The 19,790-nt window shown below is 43.2% G+C and overlaps 1 protein-coding gene across 1 annotated transcript; it reads left to right on the top strand.

Moving 5' to 3' along the window:
• Nucleotides 1–3,713: 3,713 nt before the first annotated feature.
• On the top strand, nucleotides 3,714–18,496 carry RESP18 (regulated endocrine specific protein 18). Its single transcript, XM_069474113.1, has 4 exons — nucleotides 3,714–3,732; nucleotides 10,509–10,627; nucleotides 11,027–11,116; nucleotides 18,431–18,496. Exons 1-4 carry the CDS (start codon nucleotides 3,714–3,716, stop codon nucleotides 18,494–18,496), a joined length of 294 nt encoding a protein of 97 aa, XP_069330214.1.
• Nucleotides 18,497–19,790: the final 1,294 nt, after the last annotated feature.

Raw genomic sequence — 19,790 nt, forward strand, 5'->3', positions numbered from 1 at the left:
GAGGTTCACGCGTGAGCTGCTGCCTGAGTCCTCTCACCTTCCCCCGCCCGCCTCATCCTCGCCTTTGGGAGCCACCTCTAGACCAAGCAGCCGTTGAGCCGGCCTGGGTTTCAGTACTGGGGACAGCAGGGGCGGTGCCCTGGGTCTCCCCCTTACCTATCAGTCCTGGGACCGCTGCCTCAGAGCCCCAGCTCCCCTCCTGCAGCCCCTCCCCCACGGAAGGGTGCTGGGATCTCAGTCCTTCTCCCTCTTTCTCTGGTTTTTGTCTTTATTTTTATGATATAATTAGCTTCTATTTATGCTGAGAGACACTGGTTTTCCAATTACATTGGGAAAGTTGCCTTCTAAAATCAATTAACTTAAATAAAAAGCATGGGCCGGGGTGGCGCCTCCATTCCTAGCATTCTGGGAGGCTCAAGTGATTCTTCTGCTGCGGCCTCTGAGTAGCTGGGACTACAGGTGTTTCTATTTTTAGTAGAGATGGCCTCGCTCTTGCTCAAGCTGGTCTCAAACTCCTGACCTCAAGTGATCTTCCCACCACGGCCTCCCAGAGTGCTAGGATTACAGGCATGAGCCACCACGTCCAGCCTATCAGTGATTTTTAAATAACAACTTTATTGAGATATAATTCACATGTATAACTCACCCATTTAAAATGGTTTTTAGGCCGGGTGCGGTGGTTCCAGAAGCTGGAGCGCACACCAAGATCCATGCCCCAGAGGCCTGCCTGAGGGGTGGGCAGGCAGCCTTTCCCACCAAAGCCACCACTGAGTGAGGTGTGTGGGGCCTGTGGTTGCTCCGTGCTGCACATGCCCAGTGGACAGAGGGGCAGGGAAAGCTACAGCATTAGGGCTGCAGGTAGGAGCTGTCAGGAGTCCAGTGAAAGGAAGGACAAGAGCTCTTGTTTGATTTCAGCCAAAGGGAATCCGTGATCCATTAGTGATGTCTGCAAAGGATGTAGGCTGAGAAGTACAGCTCTGGTTTGTTATAGCTGGCTTAATCTGTCATCTGGGGGCAAGCTCAAGGAGAAACTTTGACTCTTGTTCCTTAAGGTGAGGTTCCCTCAGGGATTTTGAAATCCTCGGGGCCCCATCTCTTTCCCTTGGGCCCGTGCACCATTACCTCCTCACCCTTGACTCTTGCCTTCCCTCCCCTCAGAGCCCTGTGAGGAGGGTGAGCAGGGAGCAATACTTTAACTCAAAAGTGGTTTCAGAGGTCCGGAACCAAGAGGTGACCAAGGACTCAAAGCCCCACTGCAGGTGAGGACCTGGCCTTGTTCAGGAAGGCTGAGCCCAGGGCCTATAAAAGAGGGAGGCAGAGTGAAGGGGGGGATAGACTGATTGAGGGAGGACTGACAGGGCTTTGCTGAGGGCAAAGCCTTAGGGAGAACCTTCTGGAAGTGTGGGCCTGGTAGGTGGGAAGGAACAGGGCTTTCCACACAGACAGCCCAATCCTGGCCCTGCTGCTTTCCAGCTGTGACCTTGGACACATTAATTAAGCTCTTCAAGCCCTCCTTCCACATCAGTGAAACAGCAATAATGTTGACACTCCCAGCTGCTGTGAGGATTATAGACAATGTGTGAAAAATGCGCGTCAGGGGTTCCTAATTGAAGGCAATTCTTCATTTCCCCACTGGAGGGCGCCCCCACTCTCTCAATCACCCTTTCAGATTTCAGCAACTGCAGGATGCAGGCGCCAAGGGCTTCTTGTCCTGTAAGGCTCCGGTCCCCAAACCCTGCTCCGCGGCCCGGTACCGGTCTGCGGCCCGTTAGGAACCGGGCCAAGCATCACCGCCTGAGCTCCGCTTCCGCCATGCCCGCCCCTCCCTGCCCCTCCCCGCCCCCGCCGTCCGTGGAAAAATTGTCTTCCATGGAACCGGTCCCTGGTGCCAAGAAGGTTGGGGACGGCTGCTGAAAGGTCAGGCACAGGCACAGAGCTTGAAGGGCCTGCAGAAGTCTGCCTCAGAGGGTTTCCAAGTTTTAAAAAACATAGGCTCTCTTTTTCTAAAAGAATCTTGAGTATGACATGACCCCAATCTCTACCTCACCCGTCCTTACATATATATATACCGTATACACCCATCTATAATATATGCGTACTTGTGTATGTGTCTATATAAATCTATTGAGAGAGAGAGAGCGCCTCCCTCCTTGAAGGGGGAGGAGTGCCCAGAGCTCCTTGAGCCCTTTGGAGCCCGGATAGAAAACTGGCCATCGAGAACCTCCAGCCATCTTTACAGGCTGGGCAAGCGTGGAGCTGGGACTGGGCTCCGCCTCCTGCCTCCCGGCCTTACCCCTGCACAGCTCCCACCCCTCCTCTCAGGGACCCCGCGAGGGGCTGGGCTGTTTCACACATCAGACCCCTCCACACCAAGGAAGGCCCAAGGAGGCGACAGCTGAACTTAGACCTCAATGACAAGGAGGCAGCCAGGGGAAAATCTTGGAAAATTCTTGAAAAAATTGCGTCTGTACTGAACATGTACAGACCTTTTTCTCCTGTCATTATTCCCTGAACAATATGGTATAACAAGTATTTACATAGCATGTACATTAAATTAGGTATTATAAGTAATCTAGAGATGATTTAAAGTATATGGAAAGATGTACATAGGTTATATGCAAAGACTATGTCATTTTATATCCGGGACTTGAGCATCCAAGGATTTTGCCATCCATAGGAGGACCTGGAATCTATCCTCCCACGGATATTGAGGGACAACGGTACTTGCTTTGTTTCTGCTCTTTGGGGAAAGATTTTCATCGTCAAAGTATGACGTTAGCTGTAGCTTTTTTATAGATGCCCTTCATCAGGTTGAAGTTCCTTTCTATTTCCTGCTTGGCTGAGAGATTTGTTTTGTTTCATTTGTTTGTTTGTTTTAAAATATAAATGGATATTGAATTTTTTTTTTTTTTTTTTTTTTTGAGACAGAGTCTCACTCTGTTGCCCAGGCTAGAGTGAGTGCCATGGCATCAGCCTAGCTCACAGCAAACTCAAACTCCTGGGCTCAAACGATCCTACCGTCTCAGCCTCCCGAGTACCTGGGACTACAGGCATGCACCACCATGCCCAGCTAATTTTTTCTATGTATATATTTTATTTGGCCAGATAATTTCTTTCTATTTTTAGTAGAGACGGGGTCTCGCTCTTGCTCAGGCTGGTCTCGAACTCCTGACCATGAGTGATCCACCCGCCTCGGCCTCCCAGAGTTCTAGGATTACAGGCGTGAGCCACCGCGCCTGGCTGGATATTGAATTTTATGGAACACTTTTCATACATCTATTGGTATGATCATGTGGTTTTTCCTCTTAAACTGTTGATATGGTAGATTGTATTAACTGATTTTCAAATATTGAACCAGCTTTCTGTGTTTAGGATTTTTTTACATATTGCTGGATTCAATTTGCTAATCTTTTTAGTGTTTTCATGTCCATGTGCATAAGGGATGTTGTCTTACAGTTTTCTTTTTTGTGCCATCTCTTCCTGGTTTTGGTATCAAGGGAATACAAAGTTCATATAATGAGTTGGGAAGTATTCTCTCCTCTTCCACGGAGAGGACTGTGTGGAGTTGTTATTTCTTCTTTAAATAATCAGTAGAATTTGCCAGTGAAACTGTCTTAGTCTGTTTTACATTGCTATTACAGAATGCCACAGATTGGGTAATTTATACGGAAAAGAAATTTATTTTTTGCAATTCTGGAGGCTGGGAGTCCAAGATGCAGGACCAGGCATCTGGTGAGGGCCTTCTTGCTCATCATAACATGACGGATGGCATCACATTGGCAGGAGGGCAAGAGTGTGTGTCAGCTCAGGTCTCTCTTTCTCTTCTTATAAAGCCACCAGTCAGATCAGGGGGACCCAACCCTGATAAACTTATCTAATCCTATTAATAATTATTTCCCAAAGGCCCCACCTCCAATCAATATATGAATTTGGGAATTGAGTTTCCAACACATGAAATTTTGGGAGACACATTCAAACCATAGCAGAAACCACCTCAGCCTGGAGACTAATTGGTGGGGGTGGGGGGAGAAGGTTTTTTAAAACATGAATTCAATTTCTTTAATAGTTATAAGATCATTTAGGTTATCTACTTCATCTTGGGTGAGTTTTGGTAGTTTGTGGTTTTTGAGGAGTTGGTCCATTTCAACTAAGTTGTGAGATACATGCACATAGAGTTGTTTGTAGTATTCCCTTGTTATCTTTTTAGGTCTCTGGGGCTGGTAGTGATATTCCCTCTTTCATTCCTGATAATGGTAATTTGTGTGTGCCTTTATTTCTTTGTCAGTCAGTCTTGCTAGAGATGTACCTTACTGATAAATATTTATTAGTCTGTTCAACGAAGCAGCTTTCTCTTTCATTGGTTCTTCCCTATTTTTGTTTCCAATTTTATTAATTTATGCTTGTATCTTTAGTTTCTTTCTTCTGATGACTTCTTATACAAGCGTTTAATGCCATAAATTTTGCTCTAAGTACTCCTTTAGCTTCATCCCACAAAATTTGATATGTTTTCATTTTTGTTCAGTTCAAAATATTTTCTAATTTCCCTTAAGACTTCCTTTCTGATCCATGGATTTTTTAGTGTCCAAGTATTTGGATGTATCACTGTTATTTTTGTTATTTATTTTTAGTTTGATTGCATAATGGTCATAGGACATACTTCATATAATTTCAATGCTATTAAATTTACTAAGGTCTGTCTTATGATTCAGGATATGACCCAGGCTATGAGTAATATTCCATTGTGCACTTCAAAAGAATGTGTACTCTACTGTTGTTGGGTGGAATGTTCTGTAAATATCAATTAGAATCAGTTGGTTGATGGTGTGATTCAGTTCTTGTATATCCTGATGCCTTTATGTCTATTAGTTCTCTTGATTTCTGGGAGAGGGATGTTGAAGTCTCCAAATGTAATTGTAGATTTGTCTATTTCTTCTTTCAGAACTGTTCATTTTTTCATCATGTATTTTGAGGCTCTGTTGTTAGGTACATGCACATTAAGAGTTATATGTCTTCTTGGTAAATTGACCCTTTTATCATAAATGATGTTCCTCTTTATCTCTGCTAATTTTCTTTTTTCTTTTCTTTTCTTTTTTTTTTTTGAGACAGAGTCTCACTGGGTTGCCTGGGCTAGAATGCCATGGCATCAGCCTAGCTCACAGCAAACTCAAACTCCTGGGCTCAAGCGATCCTCCTGCCTCAGCCTCCCGAGTAGCTGGGACTACAGGCATGCGCCACCATGCCCAGCTAATTTTTCTATATATATTTTTAGCTGTCCATATAATTTCTTTCTATTTTTAGTAGAGACAGGATCTCGCTCTTGCTCAGGCTGGTCTCGAACTCCTGAGCTCAAACAATCTGCCTGCCTCGCCTCCCAGAGTGCTAGGATTACAGGCGTGAGCCACTGCGTCTACAAATTTTCTTTGTGCTGAAGTCAATTAGTCTAGTAATAGCCACTCCAGTTTTCTTTTGACTCATGTTAGCACATTATAGCTTTTTCCATTTGTTTACTTTTAACCTACCTATATAGTCATATTTAAAGTGAGTTTCTTGTAGACAACATGTTGTTAGGTTGTTTTTTAAAACCATTCTGGGCCGAGTGCAGTGGCTAATGCCTATAATACCAGCTGAGACTGAGGCAGGAGTATCACTTGAGTCCAGGAGTTTAAGACCACCCTGGACAACATAGTCTCTACAAAAAATTAAAAAATTAGCTGGGCATGGTGGTGCACACCTGTAGTCCTAGCTACTCTGGAGGCTGAGGTGGGAGGATCACTTGAACCCAGGAGATCAAGGCTGCAGTGAGCTATGATCAAGCCACTGCACTCCAGCCTGAGTGACAGAGCAAAACCCTCTTAAACAACAACAACAAAAGACTACTCTAACACTATTAGAGAATGTGTTTATGGGGGCAAGACTAGCACCAATAGACCTGTTAGGAAATGTTATTTGGGTTATTTGGTAGCTTGGGCTGGGCAATTGCAGTGGTGCTGCAGCTGGCCATGCCCTCCCCCGAGGGGCAGCCTGAACCTCAGGGGACTCTAGATCCTCATGCTTCCAAGGAAACTGCTCTGACTCCTGTCACCATGGCAGCTGTGCTTCTTATACCTGGATTGGTTGCTGAGGTGACATCATCAGCACTGAGTGACTGATCACCACAGTGAGAACTGGTTGCCATGGTGCTGCTAAGTATGCAAACAAGAATCTGCCATTCTTCTCCAGGCTGAGGGTCCTTGACTAGCTCTGTACCTACGAGGAAACCAGGGAGGGAGAGAGGATCACAAGATGGAAGCCAAGGGGAGGCTTGTTGGAAGTGATTGCTGAGTCACTATGCCTCACGATTTGCCCAAATCAAGACTGCTATTAGAGGCTGTTATGTACTGGGTTGGGTTGTGGGGAGAACTTACACTGTGGAGAAGAAGCCCTCAGCAGATATACACACAAATTTCAAATCCCATTTTCCTCCCATTTTAGAGTTTCTTTGAGCTGTTTCCTTCTCTGAGCAAAACTTTGTAGCAAATTGAGGCTTCCCTGTCCCCCTACTCCCCATTACCCTCCAGGGAGGCAGTTCTAGGGCAACAAGCTACTAGATTTTTAAAGTGGATTTTCAAGGAAACTCTTTTGTCTGGAGGCAAGACAGTGGGCCCCAGCCACAGCCTCTGAAGTAAAATATGTAAGGCGAGAACAGAAGGGACATTTGGGGTAGAGACATGGAACAGCACAGCAACTTGGTACCCTTTCTCCTTCCAGATATCATTTATAATATGAATACAATGCAGGGTTGGACCATAGCTGAATTGCAATCTTTCTTTACCCGCTACCTGCCTACCTTGCCATACTTCATGGTCGTCTTATTTTTATTTTTATTTTTTTAAGAGACAGGGTCTTGCCCTATTGCCCAGGCTGGAGTGCAGTGGTACCATTACAGCTCACTGCAACCTCAAACTCCTGGGCTCAAGCAATCCTCCCACCTCAGCCTCCCTACTAGCTGGCACTACAGGTGAGTGCCACCAATCCTGGCTAATTTTTAAAAATTTTTTGTAGAGACAGGGTCTTGGTATGTTGCCCAGGCTGGTCTCCAACTCCTGGCCTCTAGCGATACTCCCACTTTGGCCTCCCAATTTGAGGATTGGAATCACAGGTGTGAGCCATCATGCCCGGCCAGTAGTCTTTTTCTTTCCTTGGGGAAGGAAGTTTCTGACTGTGAGCCCCAGGTTCACTAGGCCTGATAACCTGCTCGGTGTTCTGGGGATATTATCTCAGCACTAGAGTCCCCTCCAATGAATAGCAAAAAGGGTGCAATTTCAATGCTTATGCTTACCGTTTTGTTAGCTATTCTCCGGGTAGTTTGAAATCTTAAAATGGAGAGAGGAACACCACCTTTGTTCAGCCCATCAAAAGACCAATATTTCCCCTTCTCCTGGAATGTTACACATCTCAAAGGAGGCTCACACTCATTTGCTCTTGGGCTTCAAATTATTTCTGTAAATCATTTAAATATAATATGTGCAGCACACAATCAGTGATAATCAGATAAACCTCCAGTTTCCCACTCCAGTTGGAAGCAAAGAAGTGGAAGGGACCCTATGAAGTGCCTCTAACAATGTGTATCTTGTTGAAATTGTCAGAAGTAAAAACTTTGGGTCCATCATACCAAAGTAAAGAGGTGTGCCAGGGAAGAAGAGAGGACTCAAGCCTCCAGTAGAAGAGCCAGCCTTTAGGCAATCTAAAATATCTGTTTAAGGAAAAGGGAAAAATGAAAATTTTGGTATTTTTGCTAAGCTTTCATTGGTTATTTGTTCTGTCTATAGGATGGAGAGACAACTCCTTAGTGAGGATCTCTCTGTGCTATCGCCTCTTCTGTTGATCTGTCTTGCTGCTGGGTTTGTTATCCTAAACCTTGTTCAGTGCAAGCATTTCTGTATATGATTTCTGAATTTGCAGAAGCCGGTCCCTCGGATCACCTACAGGGGGCAACTAATAGCTCTGCACTGAGAGGTTCCATGTTTCTTTTCTAACCCAGCCCTGTATCAGACATTGTGTGCAAGGTGACAGTCCATTTCGCCTTGTCAGTCCTCACTGTTACAGTCGTTGCTTATGACTTTTTTGGTCTGGTAATTTGTTGTTGTAAATATACTACTAAAGCTTTGCAATGCCATACAAAGTATAAACCTTTCATCTAAAACATTGTGGTGGCTCACCCCTATAAACCTAGCATTCAGAGAGGCTGAGGCAGGAGGATCGCTTGAGCTCAGGAGTTCCAGACCAGCCTGAGCAAGAGCGAGACCCCATCTCTACTAAAAATAGAAAAATTAGCTGGGCATGGTGGTGGGTGCCTATACTCCCAGCTCCTTGGGAGGCTGAGGCAAAAGGATCGTTTGAGCCCAGGAGTTTGAGGTTGCAGTAAGCTACAATGACACCATTGCCCTCTACCCAGGGTGACAGAGCAAGACACCTTCTCAAAAATAAACAAACAAATAAATAAATAAAAAAGACGTCACCCCAATTCAGCAGGAAGTAGTTTGATGACTATGTTGTCCCTCCTCCCATAGATGTGGAGGGGTAACATTGACAGGGGGGAATATGTTACAGAGAAAATGGCCTGGGAAAAAAATGGCAAAAATGTTTTATGTCTCTTTAAAACATTCCGCACTCTTTTTGGAGAACTAGGACCTGCATCCCTGCCTCAGGCCGACAGTCGGAGGAGCAGGGGCTTGTCTGTTGTTCTTTGTGCTACTGGAGATGGCTTAGTGCAACTGTCGGGCCTGCAGGGACCTGGACAGAGGTCCCGGACGTGGTGGAGAGAGGCTGGAGATTGGACCATCAGAATCATCGACTGTAGTTGAACAGAAATTGCCTGAAGCTGAATGGCCTCCCTTTAAAAGCTCTGTATTTCTGTTATTATGAGGATGATGGCATTTCAAACAGGATTCTCCATCCTCTTCATTTGCTGGCAAATTAATAAATCTCTCTTTCCTTCTCCTCAAATAAATAAATAAGTTAGGCAAACAATAAAGAAAAAGCAATGAAACCCAAAGTCAGTTATTTTTAAAAATCAAGCTATACTGATAAACAAAAAAGAGGAAAAACACAAATTATTACTATCAAGAGAGAAAAAAGTGAAATCGCTCCAAATTCTACTGCTATGAAAAGGGCAATAAAGAAATATTATGAACATGGTTGCGATAACAAATGTGATTACTTAAACATTATGAACAAATTTCTTGAAAACTTCAAGTTTCCAAAACATACATGAAAAGAAAGAGAATATCTGAGTAGCTATAGGAACTGAAATTGAAATAAAACTCTCAAAGAAACTCCAGGCCCAAATGCTTAAAAAAGAAATAACATAGGCCAGGCGTGGTGGTTCACACCTGTAATCCTAGCACTCTGGGAGGCTGAGGTGGGTGGACCGTTTGAGCTCAGGAGTTCGAGACCAGCCTGAGCAAGAGCAAGCCCCTGTCTCTACTAAAAATAGAAAGAAATTATATGGACAACTAAAAATACATACAGAAAAATTAGCTGGGTATGGTGGCGCATGTCTATAGTCCCAGCTACCTGGGAGGCTGAGCCAGGAGGATTGCTGGAGCCCAGGAGTTTGAGGTTGCTGTGAGCTAGGCTAATGCCACGGCACTCTAGCCTGGGCAACAGAGTGAGACTCTGTCTCAAAAAAAAAAAAAAAAAAAAGAAATAACATCAATTTTACACAAACTTTCAGAGCATGAAACAAGAGGGAATGCTTTCTGACTAACTTTTTGAGGCCAGCATAGCCAACTTTGGGAAGAAAATGGAAAAAGATCTTTGTAAGTTTGGGTGGGCAAACACTTTTAAGAACATGAAAAACACACACACACACCCCTTAGCCTCTGAGAAAGAATCAGAGAAAATTGTATGACAGAGGAGAGGAATGAAAGGTAGTGGAGAGTACACCAGTGACAGATGGCTGACCCTGTTTTTAGAGCAGAGTTTCATGAATGGGTGTGGGGGCGGGGAATGAGAGGAAATCTGCCCTGAGTTTGTCTCACAACCACTAATGCTGAATATGTGCACAGGGCCTTAGAGCAGTAGTTCTCAAAGGCTTCCCTGGACTGATAGCATCAACATCACCAGGGAATTCATTAGATATACTATTTCTTGAGCTTCACCCCAGACCTACTGCATCAGAAACCCTAGGGGTGGGAAACAGAACGTGTATTTTAACAAGCCTTTCAGGAGATTCTAATGCACATAAAGTCTGATAATCACTGCTTTACAGCTTTCTAAGCACTGCTTACATCCCTAAACTCATTTAACCCTCACAACAGCATCAAAGGAATTGGCAAAGAGACTATAATCATAACCCTAATTGAATATTACGTGCCAGGCACTGTGCTAGGCAATTTTTATACATTTCATTTACTTCTCTCTGATAAGTGTGATTCTATATGTACTTGAAGGAGAGCTCTCTCTGGTCCCTAGAGTGAGTCAGACTGTCACAGGTGTCAACTCACGCCATCCTTTTTATCCTGCAGGTCTGTTCTGGAAGGATGACATCACTCAGGATGTGAGGACAACAAAAATGGAGCACATCAACCCCCAAGATCCATGTCTGAGGGATGAGAAGGCAGTTTTTCCCACTGAAACCCCTGGGATGAGGTATGCGAGGCCTGTGGTTGGTCCACGCTGTCTGGCAGACAGACAGACAGAGGAGAGAAGGATATGGGTATTAAAACTGCAGGTAGGAGCTGCCAGCAGCACTGAGGAGAATAACTCAGAGGTCCTGTCTGGTGTCAGCAAGGAACGATTCTGAGATCCATTAGTGATTCTGCAAAGGGAAGGGAGGTGAGTTTTAGCAAACCGAGGCCCTGTTTGTCATCCTTGTCTCTTCTAGGGGCAAGCAAGAGGAGAAACTCTGGTTCCTGTTCTCCAAGGTGAGACTTCGTGTCCTCTCAAGAATTGTGGATCCCTCACTTTGTGCCCCGTCACTTCCCTCTGGGGTCCTCCCACCCTTTTCTGCCTCCTTCTTGACGTCTGGCTTCCCTCTTCACACAGCCCAGTGGTCAAGGTGAGCAGGGATCAGTGCTCTACTTCCAGAGTGGTTTCAAAGGCCCTGAAGCGAGAGGTGGACAACCCTGTCAAGGTGAGGGGCTCACTTTTCCTAGGGAGATTGGAATCACCAGGTATCTGTTTAAATGAAGGAGGCAGGGAAGATGGGAATGGGTATTGGGGTGATAACGGAGAAGCTGAAGAAAAGATCTTTCCTTTTCCAATCAAAGAGAACCCCACTTTCCTGTGTCTCTGATAGACTCTCATGTCCACTCACGTCCACCTGTGTCCACCCACGTCCACCCATGTCCACCAGTGTTCACCTGTGTCCACTAATGTCCACCCACATCCACTTATGTCCACTCACGTCCACCCACGTCCATCTACTAGTCACCTGTTTATGGGGAAAAGTCCAAGCAATTTGTCTGGCCCACAGAGCATTCAAGGTCTTGTCTCATCCACCTCTTCAGAGCTCTGGTGCTTCCCCCACTCCGCCACCCTATTTGCTGCAGCAGTTGTCCCTGTTTGTATTTCCCCAAACGTGCCCAGCTGCCTTATGCTCCTGCGCCTTTGTCTAGGCAATTCCCTTTCCATGTAAGTGCCCCACTCCCAACGCACCTTGTCAATCTTGTCCTAAAAATCTAAATTCTCCTCCCCTGACCTCCTAACATCTCTCCACCTGCAGAGCACAGGTGCATGGATTGTAAAGATGAAACCTATAAGGGACATTAAATAATCTGATAATTCTGGGAAAGAGTGAGGGAGTAGGAAAGATGGGAGTTTTGAGAAAGGAAAAGTAGGTGTAGTTCTTACTGAAGAGGACCAGGTTATAGGATTTGGATCTTATTTGATAAACAATGAGGACACACTAAATGTTTCTGAGCAAGAGAATGATACATTGAAAGCAATGCTTGAGAAGAGTAGCCTCACTTTTCTGCATAAGGATGGGGTTAGGGAGTGGGAGAAAGTGGAAACACTTTACAAAGACTGTAGCAATGGTGGGAGTGCACCACACAGGGCCTGAATCTGAGGGAAAGAGGGCAGATATGAGAGATAGTTTGAAGGATGACTTAATAAGCCCTGGCAACTGTTAGGTATTGAATTCTGTCCCCCTCAAATTCATATGTTGAAGATCTAATCCCCTGTACCTCAGAATGTGACCTTATTTGGAAATAGAATTGTTACACATGTAATTAGTTAAGATGAGGTTATTAGGGTGGACTCTAATCCCATGTGACTAGTGTCCTTATAAAAAGGGGAAATCTAAAGACAAACACGCACAGAGGGAAGGTGATGTGAAGAAATAGAGGGAGACAAAGGCCACAGACAAGGCAAGGAGAGAGGCCTGGAACAGACTCTCCCCCGTAGCCCTCAGAAGGAATCAACCCTGCCAACACCTTGACTTCAGGTTGCCAAACTCCAGAACTGTGAGACCATAAAATTCTGTTGTTTAAGTCACCCAGTCTGGGGTACTCTGGTACAGCAGCCTTAGCACACCAGTACAGATGACTGGGTTTTGCCAGAGAGAGGAACCATACCTAAATTTAGAAGTGTTCTGGCTGCGGAAATAATGGTGCCACTCACAGAATAGGGACATCTGGAGGACTGGTTGGGGGAAAGAAAATGGATTTACTCTTAAGGGTTAAAGCTGGAAGCTTGTCCAAAGACATCACAACAGCAATTTTCTCCTCTCTCTCTCCTACTTCATTATTTTCCCGGGGATGCTTGATTATTTTCAACATGTAAGTATGTCACAATATCTGAATTTTCTCAATTTCTGCTTCTGGTAATGATACACTAGGTCATCCATACTCCTCAAGCCCCTGCTGAAGACAATTTGTCTTAGACAGATTCCTCCCAAAATCAAAGACTGAAATAAGGGCTTGCATAGGAGTTGTTCAGTTTGGGAGGACATCACAAGAGGAAGAGTGGGAGAATGGGAAGAGTGGAGTGAGAGGGCTTGGAAAGCTGATTCAAGGGTGCTGCAGACAGCAGGGGATCAGTGCTTCTAGGGACTCTCTTAAGGATCATGTATAAGATGCACCTCAGAATTGTCCTTCTAAAGAAAAGTATTTATCTGCTAGTTCCCCTCCCCATTGGATCAAGAGTTACACTATGGGATGTTAATTTCCTCATACATTCAGGGTTTTCATGCACAGGAATGACTGAGCAGATTCCCATGGGTGTCTAATGCTGTGGTCACACAGAAGAGAGACCCAAACCAAAAACAAGAGACATGCAGTGCATGTGAGGCAGGTGATGTCGGATTATGCCTGCATGCAGCTGGTGGCTGCAGCGATGGCTAGAGTTGAATGGTAGCCCAGGAAAATTCAAGATGGAGCCACAAGTGATGTCTGATATACCTTAAAAATGTGGATGAAAAATTACTTTCAAATCTTTTGAAAAGCAACAAGGAGCAAGCAAGAGAGTGAGGAGTAATTGGCATAGTAATTGGCATCAAGGTCTAGGAGAGGAACAGAATCCAGAGATGATAAACCCAAAGTTTGAAGTTACACTGGACTGGGGAAATTTTCCATTCTTAACAAGCAGAAAAAAAGACTGATTTTGACAGCCTGTGGAGCTAGACAGTAGATGTCGCAGTCCAGGACCTGTGAAAGGAAGAGTTCTAGTAAACTTCTCCCTGTTTTCGCCTGGGGCCAAGAAGCAAACTCCAGGAATAAGGATAAAATGGAAGTAAATCAACCCTTGCTCAGACTGCAGCATGGCCTTGAAATTGGATTAAGGTTACATCTGATTGCTAGTGCTTTTAGGCACCTGCAGATGTAAATGAGACTTCTCTAAGACCTTAAATTATCTCTACAAATAATTTTTCAAATACTATGCTCTGCACAATAGGTACCAGAATCAGACCCACAGTGATTCCTATGGTTCCAGTACAAAACAACTGTGCTTATTACATTGAAGCATATAAAATGCAAACTATGATTTTTGACAGGAAACTAGAAACCACAGAAAGTAGTATAGAAGATTTTTTAGAGAACCAAATATGTGAAAATACATGAGGCAACTTAAAGGAAATATAGAAAAATTCACTTTTATGGTTGGATATTTTAACACCTCTCTTTCAGTAATTAATAGATTAAGCAGGCAGAAGACCAGTAAGTCTATAGATGACCTGAACAGGACTATCAATCAACTTGATCTAATTGACATTTAAATACACCATCCAGCTGGGCATGGTGTACAGCTCATGCCTGTAATCCCAGCACTTTGGGAGGCAGAGGCAGGAGGATTGCTTGAAGCCAAGAGTTCAAGACCAACCTAGGCAACACAGCAAGATCCCCATCTCTATAAAACAATAGAACTACAGGTGGCACATGCGTGTAGTCGTAGCTACTCCAGAGGCTGAGGCAGGAGGATCACCTGAGTCCAGGAGTTTGAGATTACAGTGAAGTATGGCCACCGCAATTTTAGCCTGGGTGACAGAGGAAGACCCTGTGTCTAAATAATAGATAAATAAAATGTACCATCCAACAACAGCAAAATACACATTCTTCTCAGACTCACACAGACCTTTTGCCAAAATAGATCACCATAAAACACACCTTTACAAATTTAAAAGAATAGAAATCATACAAAGTATATTCTCAGATCACAATGGAATTAAATTAAAAGAGAATAGCAGAAAGATAGCTGGAAAAATCTCCCAATGGCTTTAATATAACACTTTTTTTTTTTTTTTTTTTTTGAGACAGAGTCTCACTCTGTTGCCCAGGCTAGAGTGCCGTGGCGCCAGCCTAGCTCACAGCAACCTCAAACTCCTGGGCTTAATCAATCCTCCTGCCTCAGCCTCCCGAGTAGCTGGGACTACAGGCATGCGCCACCACGCCTGGCTAATTTTTTCTATGTATATTTTTAGTTGTCCAGCTAATTTCTTTCGGGTTTGTTTTTTTTTTTTTTGTAGAGATGGGGTCTCGCTCTTGCTCAGGCTGGTCTCAAACTCCTGACCTCCAGTAATCCTCCCGCCTTGGCCTCTCAGAGTGCTAGGATTACAGGCATGAGCCACCACGCCCGGCCTCCTGTCATATTCTTACTTAATTTGCCCATTTGTCCTGTGAAATAGAAAGATGGAGTATGAAGAAAAACTGTATATTGTAATAACCTTGGCAGGTTGATGACGATAATTGCAGCTCTGTTCCCTAATATTTAGCCATTGATCTAGAACTGCGCTGTGTGCAATATGGTAGCCACTAGCAATATGTGCCTATTGAGTACCTGAAACATGGCTAGCCCAAACTGAGATATGCTGTAAGTAAAACATGCCCTGATTCTGACTTTGAAGACTTAGTATGAAAAAAGAATTGCAAAACATCTCAATAACCTTTTATATTGATTATATATCAAACTAATTTTTTTGATATATTGGGTTAAATAAAACATTAAAATTAATTTCCCCTGTTTTTTTACTTTTTAAATGTGGCTACTAGAAAATTTCTAATTACATATATAATTACAAATTATATTTCTACTGGACAACATTGATTTAGAAAATTCTTTCTTTTCCATTCTTATCAGGAAAGACAGAAGGAGTTTTGCATTCACATGGCAGAGACAATAGTATACCCCTGGACTCTCTCACTCCAGGGCTATGTCAGCTCTCCTGTTCTCTGTAAAAATATCTCAAAAGACCTTTTTTTTTTTTTACTTTAATATCTACAATGGGCTGAATGTTTGTGTTTCCTCAAAATTGATATGTTGAAATCCAACCTCCAATATATTAGGAGGTAGGGCCTTTGAGAGGTAAGTAGGTCATGGCTAGAGCCCTCATGAATGAGATTAGTGCCTTTGTAAAAGGGACCCCAGAGAGCTCTCTTGCCCTCTCTACTCCATGTTAGAATACCATGAGAAGTCAGCAGTCTAAAACCTGAGAAAGAGCCCTCACCAGAACCCAACCATTCTGGCACCCTGATCTCATACATCCAGCCTCCAAAACTCTAAGAAATAAGTTTCTGTTGTTTATAAGCCATCCAGTCTATGTTAATTTTTTATAGCAGCCTAAACTAAGACAATATCCCACAGAAAAATCACTCAGGTCCATTACTATGATACTATTTGGCTAATTAGGTATGGTAAGCCGGGAGTTGCAATTACCCTTGAGGGCATAAAGCACACACATGGAAGAAGAATCTCCAGAAAGCTCTGGCCAGGCCTGGGGGGGGGTCATGCCATAATCTCCACACTTTTGAGAGGCTGAGGCAGGAGGATTGCTTAAGGCCAGGAGTTCCAGACCAGCCTGGGCAACATAGAGAGACCCCATCTCTGAGAGCGAGAGAAAGAAGGAATAGGTTCAGAGTCCTACCACATTAATGAAGTGTCTAAGGGCCTAGTTGTCTGTGGCATGTTGAGATGCCCTCTTTATAGCGAGATAAATTACTTATAGTGAGATAAATTTACAATAAAGAAAAGATGATAGCCTTTTGTTTATCACAGCATTCCATTGTTAAATGGAAATGATGCATATAAGACTGAGCCCAAGAAGAACTGAACAAAACAAATAAATTGCATCGGACTCCTACTGCTTCACCACCTCCCCCACACCCTTACCTATGGCCTCATGGGGAATTCACTTTGACCAGTTAACAGAGGAAGAGAAAGCACAGGCCTGTTTACAGATGTCTGCACAAAATGCAGGTATTAGCCATAAGTGGAAGGCAACTATGTTGCAGCCCAACTTGGAATCATCTGCAGATTCCATCAGTGAAGTGAAATCCCCTCTGTCCACTTGGAATTGAAGAAAAAAAGATCTGAGGTATCTGCCTATACTGATACAGTGTTTATAGCTAACAGGTTGGCTGGATGATCAGGGACTTGAATAAAACAAGAGTTGAAGATCTGTGACAAGGAGGTTTGAAATGGATCACTTGGAATGAACATGGAGTGTGCAGATAGTCATGGTTCCTGAGTGAATGACCATCAGAAGACATAGATTGTGCAGAAGCCTGTCAATAATCAAACGAAATGACCTGTTCTATGGATATCAGTCATCCTCTGTCCCCAGCCACCCCAGTGCTTTCTTGATGAGTCCACGTACTAATGGGTGTTGTGGCAGGGATTGAGGCTGTGCATGGGCTTAACAACAGACCTCCCCACCAAGAATAATCTGGTTACAGCCACACCTGGATACTAATTTGCCAACAGTAGAGGGCAATGTTGAGCTCCCGATATGGACCACCAGCAACCCGATGACAGATTTTTATTCTGAATTCCTTTCACCATGAAATGAAGAAGTGATTTATATTCTGGATATGGATTTGGATTTGCCTTTCCTGTCCATAATGCCTCTGTCAGCATTCACTCACCATTAGTGCATGTAAGGAATGCTCTATCCATCCCCCGGGTTCTGAAACCAAGGAGTAAAGGTCAGAATGGCCCCTCTCACTATTACGCTTCAAAATCTCTGAAGAAATATTTTCTTCCCTTCTCTTGACTGAAGAGTTTTCAGGTCCTACTACCTAAGAGAGGAGTGCTTTCACCACAGAGATAGTAATGTTGAATTGGGGACTGAGACTGAGACCTCATGACTACATGAGGTCACTTTGGGTTCCTTATGCCACTGAACCAATAGACAGATGTGGGTGTCACTATATTAACCACAGTGATTAACTCCAATTACCAAGGGGAAGTTGAGTTGCTGCTATAAAATGAAGGCAAAGAAGATTATTGGAACCCAAGGGATTCACATGGGCCCTTTCTATTATCTTTCCCAAGAGTCCTGGGTCAATAGAAAACTGTAGGTACCAAATAAAGCCAGCGATGTCAAAGACTCAGATCTTGCAGAAATAAGGATTTGACTCAGACTGCCAGTTCAAAAGTCTCATCCAGTCAAAGTGATGACCAAGATCAGAAGATCATAAAATGGGTGGAGGAATAAGGAAATTGTGATTATCAATTTAGGCCTCTGGACCAGCCACAGAGATTGTAGAAGCTGTGTTTGAAGTAAGTTGGCATGGGCTGGGCACGGTGGCTCATGCCTGTATTCCTAGCACTTTGTGAAGCCAAAGCAGGAGGATCGCTTGAGGTCAGGAATTTGATACCAGCTTGAGCAAAAGTGAGACCCTGTCTCTACCAAAAATAGAAAGAATTAGCTGGGCATGGCAGTGTGCACCTGTAGTGAATACTGGTGCCAAAAAAAGGTTGGCACAAAAGTTTCTTTTTTTTTAAATCCCATTTCCCCTCCCAGCTACTTTATATTGGGAGAACTGGTGTTTGACAATGTTTTAGGTTTCCTATGAAAGTATGTCTGAATTAAGAGATTTGTGTGTCATTTGTGATAAAGGTAGAAGTTTTCATCCAAATAAAGAACAAGAGTAGAAGCTAGGCTAGATAGTCCCCATTTTCCCACCCATAGTCATGCTCCATCTTTCTTTACCCTGCTCTATGCCCCCAGGTTGAAGTCTATGGATTGCATCAACCAGAAGTTCTTGCTCACTGGCTTCTGGTTGGATTTGGCTGATAGTAGGTATTGGCGGATTCAGAGGCCAAAAAGAGAGAGAAGCCAAGGTATATATTCCCCTGGCTCCCTCCATGACCAGCTTTGAGTTGACAAAGGTTTATATTCCTTTGCCTGTCCATACCTTTATAGATAGTTCCTCCATTAAATGCTTCTTATTTACTCTGATTGAGTATACCATCTGTTGCTGGCCAAGTTCAGGACTGATACTTGGGTTTAACAGAAGACTGTACATAGCTGAAGAGAAAATTAGTAAACTGGAATATAGTTCAAAAGAAAATATATAGAATGAGGTATGGGAAGATAAAATGGAGAATACAAAAGATAAGCTAGAGAGAGGATAACACAAGAAAGTCTAACATATATTTACTTGAATAGCCATTATTACTCCTAAAACCCAGATTGTGATCTAAAATTGGTTTTTACTAAAAGCTACCAAGTCTCTTTAGAGAAATGGCTGCTTCCATGTTTGCAGCAGGGAATAAAAAAGATGAACCTGGTACATCTTGTAGTGACAGAAATCAAGGGAGTTTTTAATGATTAATGGGATGTTTCAAAAGGACACCAGAGACAGCTTAAAAAAGCCTTCATGGGTTTAATCTGGGACCATTTGAATATCAAAAAGAATAATCACTGTGATTTATTGGCACACATTGCATATATAAAAATCCATACTTCTATTATAATACTCAAAAAAGAACAATCATAAAAATGTTTTTAATGTATTTGTCATTGTTGGAGATAACTATTACACTATATCAACTCATTACTGTACAAATGTGTAAAGAGTAAAAACTAAGAATGTATGCTTCCTTTCTAGTTGGAGTTGTATTTCAGGGTAACTCACCCAGTTGACGAGAGAAAGCCCTTTTCTATGAAATAAAATCATTGAATAAATGTAAAAAGAATGACAGAATTAGAGAAATCGCCATTTTAAAAACTCTAATGAAAAAATTTAGTCAAGGATCATCAATGAACAATACAACCATTTGGTGAAAAGTTGATCGGGAACTAGATATTCTCATGGTGCCAAAATACCATCCTACAGATTACATGCTGGTCACATTAGGAAATCATAATTTTACATACAAAGATCTGGCTTAAACCAGGGATAAATTTTGGCATCACTAACAGTGGAACAGCCAGGCATCATGCATTTTCTGAAGTAATATAATCAGAGGCATTTTGCTTTTAAAATTCTTTAATGTGATCCAATCACTACTTCATATACAACTTCTAGTTTATAGGAAATACAAAAGATAAACAGATTGTACACTGGAGAAATGCCTGGAAATAT

The sequence above is a fragment of the Eulemur rufifrons genome, chromosome 1, assembly GCF_041146395.1.
Source record: "Eulemur rufifrons isolate Redbay chromosome 1, OSU_ERuf_1, whole genome shotgun sequence".
Lineage (NCBI taxonomy): Eukaryota > Metazoa > Chordata > Mammalia > Primates > Lemuridae > Eulemur > Eulemur rufifrons.